Source organism: Hetaerina americana, unplaced genomic scaffold (assembly GCF_022747635.1).
Source record: "Hetaerina americana unplaced genomic scaffold, ioHetAmer1.1.p SCAF_7, whole genome shotgun sequence".
NCBI classification, from domain to species: domain Eukaryota; kingdom Metazoa; phylum Arthropoda; class Insecta; order Odonata; family Calopterygidae; genus Hetaerina; species Hetaerina americana.
The window spans coordinates 18,478,240-18,498,246 of record NW_027287316.1 but is presented as its reverse complement, the minus strand read 5'-3'; the positions used below and the strand labels follow the sequence as shown (position 1 = coordinate 18,498,246).

General features: G+C 40.9%; 1 protein-coding gene across 1 annotated transcript in view; it reads right to left on the bottom strand.

The window, feature by feature from the left end:
- LOC139696554 (mucin-19-like) overlaps positions 1 to 20,007 on the bottom strand; it is a 299,370-nt gene that overhangs the window by 20,746 nt on the left and 258,617 nt on the right. The window contains exon 4 of the mRNA XM_071595358.1: positions 8,485 to 8,599. Coding sequence (XP_071451459.1) covers positions 8,485 to 8,599 — 115 coding nt within the window. The remainder of the gene's footprint in view (positions 1 to 8,484; positions 8,600 to 20,007) is intronic.

The following is a 20,007-nucleotide window of genomic DNA, read 5'->3' as shown; positions in this document are numbered from 1 at the left end:
GGAAAAAAATGTAAACAAAACCCGCGGGTGGAGGAGAGGCTAGAGGGCAGCAGGAGGAGAGTAGGTGATGGTGGCAGAGCCATAAATTTTCGATGTTCTCTCCATTCTCTCTTTTTCATTTCTCTCCCTTTGTTAATCTCCGATCGAAATTCAAGAGTGGCCGGGCCGAGCCCGCGAGCGAGGCACGGATTTCACGACGCGAAGTCGAATAACGTGCATCGTTTTCGTTTTTGACGGGCCATGGTATGAATTACGGAATATGGATGGATCGTTGACTGATAAGTGGGTATCATTCGAAGGGCTGAGACACGAGGAGTGGAACAAATCTCAACGGAGTTTTTTTTTTATCCGATCGAGTTATTCCGAACTTGTAGTTGATACGTGCTACTTCACTCACCCATACATTATATTTGGAGTATATATGTACATAATACAAACGCTATTTACTATAAACGCTTTTTCATTGAATTGATTTAGTATTTCAACTTTATCTAAAGTTTTTTTGTGAACATATGTACGTTTGTGTGCTCTTATATACGTGTGTGTGTATATACTATATATATATATATATATATATATATATATATATATATATATATATATATATATATATATATATATATATATATATATACATTCAAACACGAAATCCCGCCAAACGGCGAATAAATACTCATATATACAGAAACAGATATAAGGAAAAGGGATAGGAACACATATAAAGGACGAACACAATAGAGGTGGGGAGGGCGGAATCGAACGGATCACAAGAGTAAAAATATTTCCTCAACCGGGACTCGAACACCGGATCTTTCCACTTGCCGGGCGGATGCTCTTAACCACTTGAGCTATGATATAAATTATTTTATTCGGTTCAGAATACTATATTACAGAGTTTGTTAGCATTATGCATAATATCAGGTCACAGATTATGGGTACATCATGTTTTTCTTTAGTATAAGTGTATACATGGATACATATATGATACATATACCACATACATATCCACTTGTACATACATACGCACACATGCATATCCACACGCACATACATAAGCATATGCATACAGACGCATACTCGTGAATTTGACCATTAACATTTAGAAAGAAAAAAAAGAAAGGAAGACAAGGTCCACAGATATTAGGAGGGAGATTTTAGCTAGCAATGGAAAATTATGTATTGTAAGAAATTATCAACGGCAGGGTTGAAATTATCGATTCAATCAGTCATTCAGCAAAAAAAAAACTCTTCAACGATGGACGAAGTGTGTCCGGCACCGGGTGGCTACCGGACATCACTTCCCAGAGTTCTGATCGTGGCTAGCGTCGCTCCGGTCGCGACTCGACCCCGGGCGACGAGTGCTTCGCCGTTTCCCGGGACGCCTCGTCCAACGGGTCGACGAGCGAGGACGCGGCATTTCGCCGCATCCCTCCCCCCCGGCCTCATCCGAAGAGGAAGAGCCAGCCGTGGTCTCCACGTAGAGCGGGTAACTCGGCAGCGTTCCACAGGAGGCCCTCTTCGAAGGAGCACCGCTGGGGGCCGCCAAGGGGCAGGACGCACCCTCGGGGAGGGTCGGAATGGCGGACTGGGGCTCATCTGCGGAAGGGTTGTGGTCGGGAAAAATCAGGGGAGATAGTTGCTTGTGGTCCGTATCTTGAGAAGCGCTGGGAAGATCGTCGACACATTGACTGTCCTTAATGGGGAAAGAAGATGGGGTATGTGGGATTTTTGACTTTGAGAAACTTGTATGCGGGTCGACTTCCGGGGTCGGTGACGCTTCCTTTACAGTCAATGATAAAGGGGTCGAGGGATGAGCTGTTGGGGACTGGAAAACATCGCAATCAGATGCATCCTCCTCACCTGTCACCAGAGGTTCTTGGGGTGTTTGAAACCCGTGATGCAAGGATTGCGTAGCGAGGGCGTCGATGGCGAGAGCGGGGGGAAGGGGGGCGAAAGACCATCCCTCCTCATTTGACGAGCTCACGGAGACGGGGGCTGGAGGTCGTGTGATATTAGGCGAGGTGGTAGGTATGTGAACCATTTGTAGAACGGTATTCGAGACCAGGAGTTTGGGTTTGTCTGTCCTCTTCTTTTTCGGTTCCCTTTCCTCCGTTGACGATTTTCGCTCCCGCTGACATTTCCCTCCAATTGAAGGGAGATGCGGGGGACCAACGGGAGCAGCCGGGACCGCACCCTCGATGAGTAGAAGCGACCGCGCTCTCTCCTCCACAGCCACTTCGGGCTGATCCATCTCCACGGCGGCGTTAGGGTTGGAGGGCATCATCATTGCCTCCACATAGCTCTTACCTCCCTGGTTCCGAGGGCAGGTCTTGCGCTCGTGGCCTTCTTGATTACAGCGGGCGCAAGTGCGGCGCTGACCCTCATAGATGATGATGGCCCGGTTGCCGCCGATGTGGAGGTACGAGGGGATATTTCTCTCGACCGTAATCCGCACAACCCTGGTGCCAGTAAGCACCCGCGCCATATTTTCTCCCTCCCACCTGTTCTCCCACGAGCGATGTATTTTACCAAAGCGTTGGAGCTCGCCTGTTATGTCTTCCAATGGGGTCTCCACGGGGAGACAAAGAACCCTGACATTACACGGGCTGCCGGAAGTCTCGTCAATTGTTATTGTCGTCCTCTGGTCACTTAAAGACGGAAACGGTAGTTTCCGCGGAGTATTGTCTAAAATCCTAGTCATTGTAGCTTCGGTTGCCAACTTCAGGAATATCAAATGGCGATTGTATCCAAATTGGATCGCCACTATCTCTTCGGGTGTGAGGCCCAGCGACTCTAACGTGAAGAGGTGGACCTCCAACGGGGTAGGGGGCTTCGCCTTCTCGTCAACTTGCAAGGCGAGCGTGTTTAAACGGCGCACAGCCATTTGAAGAAATCAAATTCAGCACACTAGCATGAAGAAGGAAAGCGCAACAAAAAAAAAACGAGCACTTTAAAGGGAAATAAAACACTCACGAACGCTCCCTCCCCGCCACACGCACCCGGCGGTAGCAAACAAAAGGAGCCTAAGCTCTACACCAGGCGTCAAGGTCAGTCTTGATCCACTAAACAAAACAAAAGTACGGCCTTCCCGGCGGAAGAAGTCGAGAGTCAAACTGCGCGCTTCTTGATGAACTAGGCGGTCAACCGCCGCTCGAAACAAAACACGATCGGAACCTCGATTTCCGAGAGAGTCCGGCAGTGCCGCTCTCCAAACCCCGGCGACCGAAGCCTCGGACGCCGGCGATTTTAGACACTCGGTGAACACAGGCACGTCCTGCTATCAAGGCAGCTATCGAGGATAGTCAATTTACCCTGAGATCCGTGGGTCTAATATGTCGCCAAGCGCCCCAATTCTTTCAGCCAAGAGATGGCGTCAGGGGGCTGTTTCACCCACCAAAGGAGAAATTGTGTTCGTCCTTTATATGTGTTCCTATCCCTTTTCCTTATATCTGTTTCTGTATATATGAGTATATATATATATATATATATATATATATATATATATATATATATATATATATATATATATAATTCCTGGGATTTTTGTCATTTGGAATGAAATTTCAGATGAGTAAGTAATGGTCTGGAGGTAATTGCTCCGTAGAAACAGCGGTATAGGGTTCTGTTCGATTATTAATTTTACGAATGAATTTACAACGAAACTTTGGTTATTTGCAAACTTCACCCTAGGGAGCTTCCTCAGGAGTGATGAATTGAATAGTGTTCTGGTTGACGTAAAAAATGCTCTTCTAAGGTGGCCCTTAAGACTTAGATAATGAGTTTCCTCAGAGCCCCTCAATGCGCCTGAAGGAGGCAGTCCTCTGATTGAGGATGACATTCAAAGGCAGGATGAAGGACTGCGGCACGGTTGACTGAAAAGGCTGTGGTTCCGGGAGTAAAGTATACTTTGGTGCCCATCTCTGGTCATCACCTGCTGACTAGCCCTGACGATAAAGCAAACTCTCTGCAGCTGTTTTTTAGCTAGTTCTAATTAACCGTTTCAGGTGTAATTTTGTATTATTATTCCATGATGAATAATACCTAAAAAAATGCACTGCGGTGCACCGCAGGGAAACCTGGATCACGTCATTACAGTTTATTTTTCATATGGAATTACAAAGTTTTATTTTGACATTATTCATTTGCTATTTCTGCTGCTTCTGCCATCTTGGTTGAAAGGAAATTTCGAAACAAAAAATTTCTCATCAACGAGTACTAAAATTCATTTATTTGTTTATACACATTAGATTTTATTTTATGGGATATTTAGGCACTGATGATGGATGGTTATCGAGTATTTTTAAAGCGAAAGCTCGCATCAAGTCAATTGAATCTTCTTTATCGTCTGTAGTGAACCGAACGGCTTTTATTAACTGAACGCGAAGGTGTAGAAAGAATTCACACGGCCATTTACTCCAACATGAGCACCTGATAGCTGTTTCCTTGTTGCGACGCCCGGTTACAGACCTAGAGTTTAGAGAGCGACTCATAGATGGCAGCCACCGTATTGTGCCGTTAAGAACGGAACGATATCGGGCACCTAACTCCGGAGCTACAGGAGCAAATTTGATCTTGTAGCTCAGGAAGGACTTGATATCCACGACATTAGGGAAAAGGTTTAGTTGTGTCAGTGTTTTAAATTGCGTTTACAATTTCGATCCGTGAATAGGCTGCACAAAAAAAGCTCACACTTAGCGTGTTCCTCAATACCGCTCCTCCCTTAAGCACTCTTAACCCCACTTAATATTAGTTATGAATTCCAGAATTACCATACACACCGAAGGCCAGATGAGTGCTCAGTAAATAAGGTATACCATAGTATAAAACGTATTGAGTTTTTATATAACCAACCAATGCCTTAATTGAGACATTTTGGATGGAATTAACGAGATAGATAGTACGCAGAGTCACTGAGAGTGAGTACGCCGTCCGTCGGATGGGACGTTAAACTGTGGACCCCTTGGCGCCTTTCGTAAAAGAGTAGGCTAATGCCGACGCCGGGTTTCTCTCCACCCTTCATCCTTTCCTATCCATCCCCTATGGCGCAAATGACCTTAGCTGTCGGTCGCCTCCCCTCAAAACTACTACTACTACTACGAATGATTTTAATGGCTAGTAATGGGGTTTGAGGATATTTTGTGACAGGTTATTAAGGGCTTAGGAGAACAGCTGTGTCTAGTCGTATCGAAAACCTACCCCTTCCCGGTAATAATAATATTAATCGTAATACGCTAATGCCCGAATCCTGGATACTAATGGTTTTCTACACTCTATTCACGGCGTAATTCAATGCCTCATTGAACGGAATTAATTCGTCATACACACCAAATACTCAAAAATTATATGAAATATTCTCATGTTCCCGTTGTTGCGTAGTGCTGAGCCACTTTTGAATTATATGTCACGATAATATGTGCCATACAAGTTGTAAGGACATGGCTCAAGACTTGTAGCGTTGGCGTTAATGTTTCTTTCTCCTCAGCCTAGGCAATATACTCGACGTAATTCCACTTTCTCGGTGAGCGATCCTCTCGAAAATAATTGATCAATTGGACTAGCAAACAATTTTGTTGATACTTATATCTATTATACGAAATACTAGCCTACAAAACACGCGAAAGTGTCCCATGGAGGTATCCTGAAATGGTGCGATGCCATTCTGGAAACTGAAAGTAGCACTTAGTGCTTGGCTAACGCCATAATTTATCATCGACCGACTTCAGCGAATGGTTTCAATTCAATCTTCATTTAATTAGCCTGAATTTAAATTTCATAACGCTGGATTTGATTTTATTCTCAAAATACTTAAGTCACGAAATAATTTTTTCCGACGCTACGAGAACTAATAGGATTCCAAGAATGAGCCATCAACTGCTCAATAAAAGGTTTTCGATTAATGCCTTTATCATGCTATTTATAGCCAGTTTTACCAAACACTTCATACTCCATTATCGTCAAGCGCTGACGGTTTCATCTTCAGTATAATTGCTGCGTTTCTCCTTTCTTCTTTATTTAATCCCACGGTAGCTATCAAGTAAATAACGACCATTAGGGTCATCTAAGTACTTGACATCATAAGCCTTCTGCACTTGATTCATCTTTCTTTGCACCCATGTAAAAGGACCGTAGGACGTGAAACTGAACAACTTGGGCATTGTCATCGTAATTTCAGCGCTCGTATGCACGACGCCGAGAGGGAAGTGCAAACTATCACAATAGCTCAGAGGTCGGCGACAACTCTTTTGTTTTTTAATTCCAGTTTTATCTCCGGCTCCCGAGCTGTTGTTGTTAGTATATCGTATTTTTCTTTCCCGAGGAGGAGCCGCGCGCTGCCCTGCTCCGGAATTAGAGCAATGAAGGAGGGGACGGTTTCATATTTAACGAGTGCGAGGATTTTTTCGCAGCCGTGCTAAAAAAGATTGAACAAAAGAAAAGTGATATGCGCTCCATCCGACGGTATTATAGTAACTAGTTAACTAAGGCGTGTGTGTGAGAAAGAGACCCGACCGATCCCAGGATAAAAATGGTTGTATGTGACAACTGAACATGGCGCGAGCAGGTTAGTTCATATTAAGCTCGTATCCTCCGTTCCTCCATGGTGATTATATATTCAGTATTGACTCCAGTTGTTCCAAATGGGAAATTATGATACTTCAAGCAGTCCGATGGAATGTTCACGAGATCGTGCATGAACTGTGAGCAAAAATCTTCTGCTTTAACGGTGGTAAACTAATTTGCGATTCGGGCGACAAGTATTTTTGTTAGCGGTCCCAATATCATTGCCTTGCACAAACGTAAATCTTTCATACATCACGAGGAATGAGTGGGCTGATCTCTTAATGGATCCTAATCATCTATTCGGTGCATTTTAACTGTAACGGCGTAAACATTCCTTTGGACCCTAAAGTAGTGATTAATGTTGGTCCAATTTTACGTCTAATGGTAGCGATATCTTAGCGATCAATAAGATTACTTCCCTAAAGAATCGGAATCCGGAATATATATTCACTACACCTATTTTTTGCTATCTTAAAATAGAGATATCACTGATATAATATTTTAATTTCCAGCTAGTAATTCCAAATTCATCAAATTCATCTTTTTAAAATATAGCTTTTCCTTACATAACACGGCTATAATATTAATTAAAATTCGGTGCAAAATGTTTCGGCATTTCTACAAGGTACTATGCTTTTGTAAAAGATATTTCGGTACCTAAGTCAATATAGAACACAAATGTTACGACTGAGACCATATAAGCTATTCATTAAACTTTTTCCTAAAATCTTGAGTAGCTCTGCAGAAATGTTATCCATCCCCATTGTCTGAATTTACTTCACCCCTTTTTCTATCTTATAATAAAGTATGCATAAATCTAAGTTATTCTCATCAATATTTTGCCTTTCTATGCCTAAACTCCCTCGTCTAATATATTTCTTCTTTACATTCTATCTACCTTACAAGTATAATCTCTGTTTCCTTTTAATTTTTTTCCTGTTCGGAACACAATTCGTTCAGCCATTTATTTCACTCCTAGTTCCTTAACCGCTCAATTTCCAAGTGGTGTCTATTTTTCACTCTATCTGTAAACTATCAATATCCTCGCACTTCACTTTCCACCGTTTCTGACGCCATATTAGTTTCTCGCGTTAGTGCACCTCTTCGTAATACTTTTATCAAAGGCATAAATTATATTAAAATTCATTATTAATGCCGTAACAACTCCTCTGATCTAATTGGGAAGTAAATTTATCTTCCTACCAATATCCAAGGGGAGAATTTTTTTCCGTGATTTAAAAAATATATCTGAAAAAGTGTTTTCATACGAAGAAAGTTTACTATTTTTTCAACTAAAGTTCATTCTCGATAAGTAAAGGGTAACGTTTCATTACTCATGTAAAAATATTTTATGGATTAAAATAATGATTCTACTCTTTCCATCCGGCGTATTGGGCACAATAGAGCGTTTCCTTGGTTACCAACAGTTCAATTTTTGCGTAGCCACAAACTCCGTAACTGAGGCGATATTATCAAGATAGGGATAAAAATAATTCAAGTAACACAGCTGCCACATCCATATTTATTTCTGTGCAACATACTCATTGAAATCCAGGATTTTTACTAGAGAAATTACTTGCCATACAGGCAAGAATTATGGCATTCTTGAATATTGAATTTAGCATCGTTCTACCGCTCTGTGTAATAATACTCAGCGATGGTGTGCACTCTTCTTATGGATCATATGTAACCGGATATCCGGAAATAACTGATCAGTAGGAGTGGGATTCATTCACCCTCCTGCCGCACACGCCCTTAACGTAGTTGACTCTCACAGAGAGTGGAAGGAGCATTCAGCACTTCACTCCTTGTCCCCATTATATCTTGCGATTATGTGGCAGGCTGTAGGTCTTGCTGGCTATGGCTAAACGCAAAGAAACCTTAAAGTAAAATAAATGTATATATATGTATATCTTTCGTCCTTACCGTTCCAGGTGCGGTGTGAACTCCTCCTTCGACGGCTCCAGGTGTTGGGGGCCTCGAACTACCGCTCGGACTAGCCGGGGTTGATGAAGGGGTCCTCCTCCATGAAAACAAACCCCTGAAAAAGTGAAAATGTCAACATAAGACTCGAAACTTTGGAACACCCTCATTCGTACGTTTCGGACCTGATTCATCCGCAGTCGTCAAGAAGGCGTCAGATGATGAGTTTCCTCGTGCCGTTTTTTATTCTTATTTTGCGATTGCAGTTAAAAATCTTAATTATTGGAACAAAGGCTCACAAGAAATTCTGTTATTTGATAAAACGCGTGGAAAAACATTGTTGATTCGTAAATTCTCAGCCGTCTAATTTTTAAAGATGGTGTGTCTGGCATTGGACGAAGGAAATTTCCGAGAAAATTTATTTTCACGAGAAATCATTTAACTTCAAAGATACAAAAGAAATGCTGATTGATGAAACTGTTGGAAAATTTAAAATGCAATATTAATGTTTAAATCAAATTTATTTTTTCGGATAATGGGAAGGTGAGTGTTCCCGTATTATTTTAGGAAAATATATGTTATATAATCATTTATTCTATTGATAGTATGGGAGGACAATTAATCTGCTCACTTGAAATGAATGCGCTATTCTTTCACCCAGAGAAATCAACTCACTCAGCACGCGGCGTACACTTGTAGGTGTGCAAATTAACGACTCTGTCCTCTCACTTCACGAAACTACCCCATGAATGGCCTTTAAAATTTGCTTTCGCCAAACCTGGAACTAACACTTCTAATTTTTGGGAAACGGAAGTAAACTTTCAAATTAATTAATCTCTAATTAATTAATACGTCATCTGCAGAATATTCAGCTATATTTATCAGCCCAATCCTATAAACTACAATAAATATTTAAATTTTATTGACAATTGATTCACCTTTTTTTGCGTTTTCATAGGAATTCTGAAGACATGTTTTTACACCACTATCCTAAGAAATAATATGTATGCACAATCACAATAAAAATTTTTAAACTTCAATTATTTGGGCAAACTAATGCTAAAGACAAATATTATTTTAGAAAGAAATAGAAATTTCTTGATCCCCTGGGACAAATACATTTTGAACAATACAATTCGCTATAACTTTTTCACATGATTTTTAAATTTAGCAAAAGAGAAATCGAATAGAATAATATGGGAGAGTTAATTTATGCAGTCTTGGTTACTTTAATGTGCAATCATCATCATGCTTTAAACCATTGAACGTAGCTGTGACCCCAGCTGCTGTGCGCACGTAGTCCAGCGACTTCGGTACTAATGATGTGGTCGCATGAAAAGAGACCATCGTTCGCTCGTTTTCAACCACATTGTGGTCAGCAGGATAGGGGTCAACCTGAACGCTTACTAATCGTTTGATTTTTTGGCGATAAGTGCGTTTTTTTTAAAATTTGACAATGGGTTCATTCATGAGACTAAGTCGATTATAAAAGCAATTAGTAAAAGCCTTCATGTCCAGGAATGACCAGTCTAAAAGAAATGGTATTCGCGGGTTTGGGGTCTTGATGGCTTTGATCGTACCTGAAATGACCTTTCTCTTCCAGGGCCCTTGACTGAAGTGGGGGAGGGAGGGTGGAGTTATATTCCGGCCGGCTTCGGCGTGCGCAACGGAGAGAAAGGGGGACCAATTATACTCTTGAATGGCGACGGGCGAGGAGGTTCCTTTGTTTTGTCTCGGATAGAGTTCTCCCGCCAGTCAAAGATCGACATCCACCAACCCACCATCTCCATCACGTGTTTCTCAGACTCTCTTCTTCTCTTTCGACAGAAAGCGACCCTCCCACGTCTTCCCCCCCTCCCCCACCCTGACAAAACCACCACCAAAGGGATTCAAAGAAACCCCTCTCCTGCCGAATCCCCACTTGAAATTTCCGTTCTCCCTCCCCCACCCCATGTTTTATCGATACCTCGGAGATTTGCCACGGAGTGCCCGGCGAGAGAAAAACAAGGGGGCCCTGGAAAGGGAATGAAAAAGAAAAGAAAGCCCAGAAGCGAGACGGATAAATCGACGAAAATGCGAGAGAGGAAAAAAGGAAAGGACGTAAGGGCACGGAGGAATTGGGCGAGGGACTAGAGACGATGGCGAGCGGGGAGGGGAGGCGGGGGAGAGCTCCCATGAAGGCCAGCGAAGGAGCGAAGGAACGTTCCCCGCAGCGGAACGCCCTCAAAACCATCATTGTGGGAAAAGCTTGGTCGTAGCTTTGATGTGAGGCGGATTGGCCATCGATGCTCTAAGAACGGACTCAACGTCTATCTTTGCTAGCTCATTTTTTTGTTTCACAAATATATCTATCCCTCTCTGTATGTATGTGTATATATATATATATATATATATATATATATATATATATATATATATATATATATATATATATATATATATATATATATATACACATACAAAAACATACATACATACATATGAGATAAAGAAGAAATATAAGAGAAAGTGAGGGCATAAAGAGTACATATAAAGAATTATACATATGTAATAATATTAATATTATCAACCTCAATCCAATGGGTCCACAACTTAGAGAGTATTCTTAAAAAATAAATTACATTGAGGTTTTGGAAAATAGTTTAGGAAGTACTTAAGGACAATAATGAAGGACAAGGAATAGGCAATTCCCGTGGGAGGAAATTGATATAACAAGGATTCGAACTCAAGACCTCTCAATTCCTTCCTGATGGTTCTATCAACTTTCCCTCACTCTGTATGGGTGTGTGTATATATTTTTTCCATAATCATTCGAGATATAACGTGACGGAATAGGTTTAGAGGGGGGGGACGGATTTCTCCACACTTTTGTCCAGATAGCTCGGGCCGTGGCGGGAAGGTTCTTAAAAAAGTCACGCAGGAGATCTTTGTACATTGTTTTATCCCCGGGGCCGGCACGACAACGCCTGGGAAGACATGCTTCGGCAAATGTTCTGTTTGCGCAAAGTTCCGCTTTAGAAGAGAGGAGAAGTCAACCACAAATTCCCATCAGATTGGTATGCAATTCACGTCTGCCAGGGAAGAGGAAAAAGAGAAAACTTGATCTTTTGTTCTCCAAATTGAGACCAGTAAATTTAGCTCCTATTATAGTATAAAAGGAAGGAAGGCCATAATCAGGTAACAGTGATAATTATGGACATGGTTCACAGTTTACCTTGTAGAAATCGGCTGTTTTGGCCAATAATTTACCCACTTAAATAGTATTGTCGACTCATCTTTTTGCCAATAATTGGGGACATTTCAAAATAGATCGGAGACATTACAGCCTGTCATAGATTCATGTTGAGGATGGTCGTATGAATCGGGGAATTACCTTATATTAATAACATAGTTTCACGAAAAGTATCAATCACTTCACCATACCGAAGAGCAGGGATGAAACTGACATTAGTATGTTGGGCTGAAACAAACAGCGAGGTTGGATTTAGAAAACTCATAAGTCCAAACCCTGCAGGCATTCGGAAGATCAAGGCTCCTAGTCGAGGTAGAGTCCACTTATTTTCTTCGCTCTTCTCCTTGTAACAGCAACAAACCTTTCCTTCAAATACACCATGATCAACCGAAAGCAGAATCGCTATCCGAAAACAAGCACTTTTCCCCTCGAGAGTGATGAATTTTCCACACCGTTAAAGCTTGATGTCAAAACTTATGCCACGATCGACACGCTTTGTCGGGCAAAGATAGCGAGGAAAAGTAACTGTGTCTCGCAGTTGCTGCCGTTCATTGCCTCCAAACATCTCCACTCCAAGGTCTTCGAGCGCATGCAATTCCTGCGACAGGCCATGGCAAATGCAAAGCGAGGCGCTAAAAAGGCTTTCGCGCTTGAGAAAACTTATGTGCCGCGGGGTGAACGTACAAAAGCAAGCTTTGGTAGGTGAAAGGAAATCCCTGACCACCTTCGAAGTGAATGCTTGATGTTGCATATACGTCGCTACCGTTTTCCAAGTACCATGGTGCGGAGCAAAAGGCACTGGTGAGCCCGGCGCTAAAGGCTTCATTCTGGCGAGAGAACGTTCTCATGGCAGAGCTAAGATTATCTTCCCTACCTTACGATGGAAAGCGCTGTGTCCCTCGGAACCATCAAATTTAGCCAAATGGCCAATTAGAATGCAAATAAAGTCAGGAGTAGCTTATGAGGATAATATCACATGCACAAGGGCGTGTCAAGCGTGCGGCGATAGCTTCGAGTTTAGCGTCTACCAGAGAGACTTTGTTTCTAGCACCTCATCATGCGATGGTGATCATTAATGTTTCATTTCGATTATGAAATCAATGAAAATGCTTTTGATATTAAAATATTTTTATCATATAAAGCCGTGTAAATAAAATTTCACACATTTATAATTTCCTTCACCTCTTAACATTTTAGATTCAAATTCCGTAAAATGAAGGGAAAATTCTGATTCATTTGAATTTGCTGAGTTGAACCGATTAACCATTTCTTTCTCGCTTCTTTCTATCCTCTTATCATTTTTCTTTCCCTGTTATTTCTGTCTTCCTCATTTTCTCCATCCACTAATTTCACCCCAAAACAATTTACTTTCTTTCATACCTTTTTCTAACCATTGATGATATATTACTTATATTGTATTGCAAATAGCAGCCTACCGGACAAAGTAAGTTTTTGATCGATCCACTCCCTAAGTACTGTTATATTTCTAAACCCCACATAACACGGCACTAAATAAATCACATATATATATATATATATATATATAAATATATATATATATATATAAATAATATATATATATATATATATATATATATATATATATATATATATATATATATATATATATATAAAATATCTTCGAAATGGAACGCTCTTCGGCGACACACAAATATATAAAAAACACAGATGTAGATTTTTAGAATATAGAGACACAAAGAAAGGACACTCACAATTTGTTATTTTACGTTTCGACAGCACGGCTGTCGTCTTCAGAACCTTCTTTTATATATATATATATATATATATATATATATATATATATATATATATATATATAACCTGGTTAACATTAAATCATTCTTTAACTCCGGAAAAATTTCCGCCTCCCTCCATTCTTTCCAAAATGTCTCTTATACTACTTATACAGGACTATCTTAATCTGCATTACCCAACATTCTTAACTCTGTCAAGTATTTTTCCCAAAGGCACTTTTATGCCTTGAATCCATTTTCCATGCCTTCTTTGAAATGTTAGGAGCAAAAAATATCTAATCAAATACAAACTATATAAGAATTATAATAATGAAAAAGCTGCGAGGATTTTTTACACAGGCGTATGAAATATTACTAACAAAATATAGCATACGGAAAGTTCAATAGCTGTCGGAAACAAACAATGTTTTGTAGGTACGCCCGCCTGAGGTAAATTACCAAACAACCAGGCGTTAAACATCAATCAATTCTCGTATGTATTAAGTATTTAATAATGGTAATATATACGTATTATAATCGACAATATTGACACAATTCATCGAACACTAGGGAAAGGCACAGAACCAAGGTCCGTTCCCATGCAAACCTGTAAATGCTTCTGTAAAAGGAAAATATTTTACGGTTTTAAATAGTCTATATAGTTTTTTTTTAGGATTGATGATTATGCTAGAAATGCATCGAAATATTTTTATTTATTTCGTTAAGGTTTCATTCATGGGGTATAGGATGTAAGGGGAAATATTTGCAGAGTTTCCGTCGGGGAAATTGTTTAAAATTTTGCATAAGAAACATCTTAAGGTTCGTGAAATGTTTAAAATTCATGGAACACCCGAGTTGAACTCGGATCTCAAAAACCTCAAGAGAGAAACAACTATTTTTATTTTGAAGCATTTTCCCGGATTCCACATGAATATGGATTATTGAAAAAAGTCGAAAGAGGTGACGGAAGACTAACGAAGAGCGAACGAAGTACCTGCGCCCTGGAAGCATTCAAAGACTTTAAAAACATGCGACTATGCAGGCAGGGAACGATCGAAATCCCGTATTAATAGCCAGAACTTTAATCCGGCATAGTATCCGGGTCAAGTACCCACATAAAAGAGAACCGTGGTGGTTGAATTTTTTTTTTTTTTTTACTTTTCCGTAGCGAAAAAAAAATCCTGAAAAATCCACATGAATTGGAGGCTACTTAAAAAAAAGGAATATTTCAGGTCTCTCATCTTCTCTTTTTTTGGTTTCCTGGGAAACTTTTATCAAAAAAAAGCTCATAACCCTTGAAGCATTCACCTCGGAATTCTGGACGACGCCTCGAAGAATTCAGGTTTTATGTTGAAAATTCGAAAATAATTCTTGAAAAATAATAGGGATATATATTTTTGTGCTTCAAAAGCTTATGGTGACCGAAATAATGCGTCAGGATTGGGGATTCGAAACATTTTTTGTGCGTATTACCCATTTTCAAACGATATAAATGAGTATCGAATCCCCAATACCCAAATTCCTCGACTTCAAATCAAAATGCGAAGGATGCTTTAAAAAACTGAGAATCTCACGTAAGTCACCAGGAAACATTCCTTAAGACATAAAATATCATAGATTTAACCCGTGGCAGATAAAGGAGAATCAATGGAAGAAATTGCCCAAAAAAGTATGGAATTCGTGATATTCACAGTAGTCTACGTTATTAAATCTCTCCTTGCCACTTTATCTCTTCCATTGTGAAATGCTCGTCAAGAATTCACGTCTTCGAAGGGTGACCTTAAAGAAAGAGTTCTTGGGGCCCGCAAACGATTGAAAAAAGACGAAAGCTACCTCAGGTTAAGTTCCTTAGGAGACGATCTCAAATCCTACCTCTCTTCTTGCGATGTTGCAATTCCCTCCGAATATTTCAGTTTCATTAGAAGTATCAACGGATTAACTATAATAGTAAAACACTGGCCAATCGAAATCTTGAGCCAACCTTCTTCCTACGCGTTTCACAACTTAAGAAAAGAACGAAATGGGCAAGGCGCATTTCAAATAAATTACTATCCGTCTACCCGCTACGGACACCATCAACTCTCGACTGTCACTTCGTAATCCGAAGCATTCTCAACATGCACTATACTCCTAGAAATAACCTTTAGAACGAAATGGCAAAAGAGAAGTTTATTCTTAAGAATTATATTGTTCTTATCAGGTAATGTTAGAAATTACTTTGCCACTATAAAAAAATACATTAACAACTCTGACTTCGATAGGCGAGGGTAGAGCTCACCCTGTAATGATCCCAAATCGCACAAAGCCCTATAAATAAGATATCTTGCTCGACAGAGTTAAAAAAATACTTAAGCACTATAAATTAAATAAAATATTAAACTTTTGGGCCCAAAAGTCATGAACGATACGTTCAAACACATTCATTCACTCCTATGCATAAATGTGTCATGAAATGGCGACAACAATCGAATCGCATAACTTCCGAGAGCAAAGCGAACGACAAAAATGGAAGCGATTGGGATGGTGGCACAATTGGCCGGAGTCGTTTATGTGGGTCAAGACAGAACCTGTGGGAAGACCGCGAGTATTTTGAGAAACTCTTTATTTAACCCTTAATATAAACTGAGATCACAGGCCGCGTGTGCGATTTGATTGAACCTGAATGCTCACGTGAGGCGGAGGGAAAATTGCGTCACAATCCGCCTTCCTTCCGCCTCACATTTCGCAAAGAACAATCGCTTTCGGTGTGCGCGAGGACAATTGTGCACGGGCGGCAGAGACATGCGAGTCCCCATACGTGTCTGATCCATCGTAGAGAGGGAATGAGATTTTAGCCTCATTCCGATTGAGGGGAGAGAGGAGTGGGGAGTGCGGGGGAGGGGGGGGAGAAGGGGTCTCACGGACCAGCCTCCACCCCCGCTCGTGGTGCGTGCGACGGGCCGCCGTGGGTGATGCATGGCGCAAACAACGCCGCAGCGGAAAATGCACTCCCGTTTTGGAGAGGCGAGGGCGAAGCGGGAGTCCCGTGCTCGCGGGTGTATGCAACTCTCTCGAGGGACCGGAGGTCGGCAACCCGACCGACTGAAGGAAAGATGACGTCTTTTCTTCTTGGCGAAATTACGACAGAATATTATCAAATGTAAAATGATTTCAAATCTCATTCACACCGAATTGGCACAGAGAGAAATAAAATAACAATGTGTTGAATGGTAGGCGAGGGACGCCAACATCATTTCCGTGGGCGTTCTGCCTTCCTCAATGATGCATCGAGGGGCGGATTTATTCAGGGGGTTGAAATGGGCCGTCGCGACGCGTCGTCTCCTTTCCCACCCTGGGATGTAGTCTAAGAGATAATTCACAAAATTATCCATTGATTCTGGTTTTGTAAAATTCCTGGCGGCCCAATTGTTATTTAGGGGTTCGGTAGAAGAAGAGACTAGCTTCTCAATCTCGCCCCAACAAGACGTTTTATTATTATTACAGTTGACAATTTACAAGAAATACCCCACACCAGACGGATTGGTGCATTCATGAAATCACCCAGTGTCGATATTGGCAGTCGCAATAGGGTTTTAGGTATTCCGGAGACTTAAGTCTTATTGCTCAAAAATGACACAAAAAATTCATATCTCGACGATGGAACATCAAAGCCCGCAGTAAAATTCAAGTCCATTATTCCGAAAAGGTGGAAAATCCCAGTGATATATGCACGCAAAAGCTCGAGTTTCGTGCCGAGTGCTTGGAATTCTCTGGAAATGCGATACATGCGGACGCAATAGATTTTGTTTGGGTTAATACGAGACCTTCGCTTAGAAGCATACTAAACCGCGTTTAAATACCGTTAGCTGTTGTTACCTGACAAATTACAAGTAAATTGGAGGAAGATAGGGGTTCAAGGTAACTAATAAATTTAATGTGAGAAAGAAAATTTCCGTGTGTGAGAAATGTGAGAAAGACGAGCTTCCAATAAAAATTCTTCCCTCTTAGTAGAAAATATGATATGGCTCAGCTTTAAGATTATTACTCAATTGAAATCGTCGATGAAAGATTAAAATCAAAACTAATACACACCCATAAAGAGATGGTGTCCTTCAGAAGGGCTTTTTTACAGCGCCAAACCTAGAATTTTCCGTCTTCTGCGACAAAATGAACCGTGTCATTTAAATTCTTTTTGCTGTCTCCTCTCTCTTGCAGGTAGTCTTCACTCAACCGAAACTCTCCAGAAAGAGGAAAATTTCTTACTGGGATACTCTGTAAGGGACGATTGGACACGCATTCCTATTCATTCAACCCTGCTCGCGACTTAAGAGTGGTTTAGACCCGACCGTTCCTCGGTCTTATTCGCCTCAAACGAGTTTTAATGACGAGATATCTTTCATCGTGGAAAAATGCAGACTACTTACTCGGAAACAATATTTTTAGCATCTATTGTATTCTTAAACTCGAGGTCGAGACGAGACTTGAACAATCAATGAACCGCTAATACCCGTGGAAACCCGTACCTGTTATCGATACCACAAACGCACTGGGAAGAGACTTATAGAAACGTTGAATTTCTCGTCGCGGGCGAACATTTGTTATAGGTTGTATTTTATCAAGGCCATGAAGACGAAGTCACAACGACGATTTTGCTTTATTTGTGAGGGCAAATAGCCCTGACAAGAGGAATGGATTTGAGGGTTGCACGGAAGTTTTTGACGGGGATGATACGAGTATGTACATTCTCTTGTTTGGAAAATAGAAAAAAAATTCCTCAATAGCCATTTGAGCAAAGCTTTCATGTTTCTAATTTACCCAAGAATAATTTTTTTTAGTTTTACCAAGGGTGTCAGAATTCATAGAAAACATAATTTACAGATATGTTAGGAATTTTTTACTGTTTTACCTTTCTTTCGTGCTATCTTGCTGATTTCGTGTGACTAAAACTTATCTATGAGATTGATGTTGGAGAGAAAAGAGTAAAAATCACAGTTTGAGTGAATAATATAAGATAGAATTGAAGGAATTACATCCTCTGAAACTCGGTCACATCATAATCAAAATAAAGAGACCTCGTAAAAATATTTTTATTCAAAGATTCGAGTGGAAGCACAAGTATATATTCGTGAAAACAGAAAATTGATCGCAATCCGAGAAAATGGGAAAATGTACGTAGGATATGAAATAATCTGCCCGATTAGATTTTCTAGCCAGAAAGAGTACCACAGGGACTAATGCCAGCACCATTTATGTGATTAAAAACAACACAGGATTGTAAGCATGGGTAACTTTTCAGTCAAACAGCACAAAAACATTGTGTGGGAGTGTTTACCTTTAATAAATACTGAGTCCATTGGAAGAGGCTTAATCGTACTGTAAACTTATGCCGGGAAACTTCGACAAATGAAACGTATGCATTTAATAACAATGTAGGAGGGCAGCTGATGACAGAGTGTGTCTCGAAGCCGCAAGTCAATGCAGAAGTCATGAGTTGGTCACCTTTATAGAGCATTCTCTAGAAAATCGATTTGTCTTAATAATAATGACGCCTACTGTGCACAACGTATCCGGTTGAAAGTGTTTTATTTTAAATTTAGAAATATTTTCATAGGACTTGTAAATTGAATTTCAGATTTTGAGAAAGCTTCCGGGTAGGCATCTAATGGAGAAAAGTCTCGTCAAGCCCAAGAATGTTTATCAATGAATTTATCGCATTAGTGAGAAAAGCCAATACTGCAAAATTAAGCTGTAATATCAACGTAATTATATCACCGCGGCGGCAAGACCGCAGTCGCTAGCGGTGCACATTAATACCAGGTGGCAACCGAAACCCAAAAAAAAATATATCTCATCAAGCGCTCAAGTGCTTTTCAACTAGTCCGACGACGCCTAATAGAACGACACAACGTCGAGAACTGCAGGCGACCCACACCACAGTTGCCACTTCGCCCCCCATCCCCATGACTACACCCTGGGAGCGATGTCGGGGGATTGCACTGGAGGGGTGCGGAGAATAAATCAGGATACTCGGAGAGGTGGAAACTAGGGCGCCAGTGTCCCCGCCGGTGGGGTTACAGGGACGACGTGCCATTTTCCTGAGCAGGGAAACAAACAAGGAAAAAAAAATTAAGCAATCGTCAAATTCAAACTCTTCAGCAAATCTCTATTTCCTCCATCCCTACCCAACCCTCCCCCACACACACACACTTCCTCCCTCGGGCGGTCCAATTAGCGCGCTCACATCGGCGAATTCATTCGCTTCACCTAGATGCACGTGCATGTATACCTATTATACTTTTAAAATTTTTGAAAAAAAATTTCTTTTGCACATCGCACGTTACGCACGCGCGGCCAAATAGAATGCGGAGGATGGGGACTAGGAAAAAGTTTTGAATGCCGGATGTACGCCACATGGACCCGACCCACTGGACTACGGTGTGAATGGCGGAGGAATTAATTTTTGTCCAACTCCCCTTTATTCCTCCTCCCGCCCAAGGTAATCCTCCATGGTAAACAAATGCATCAGTGGACTCGAATTTCTCCACATAAAGGTTTTTTCCC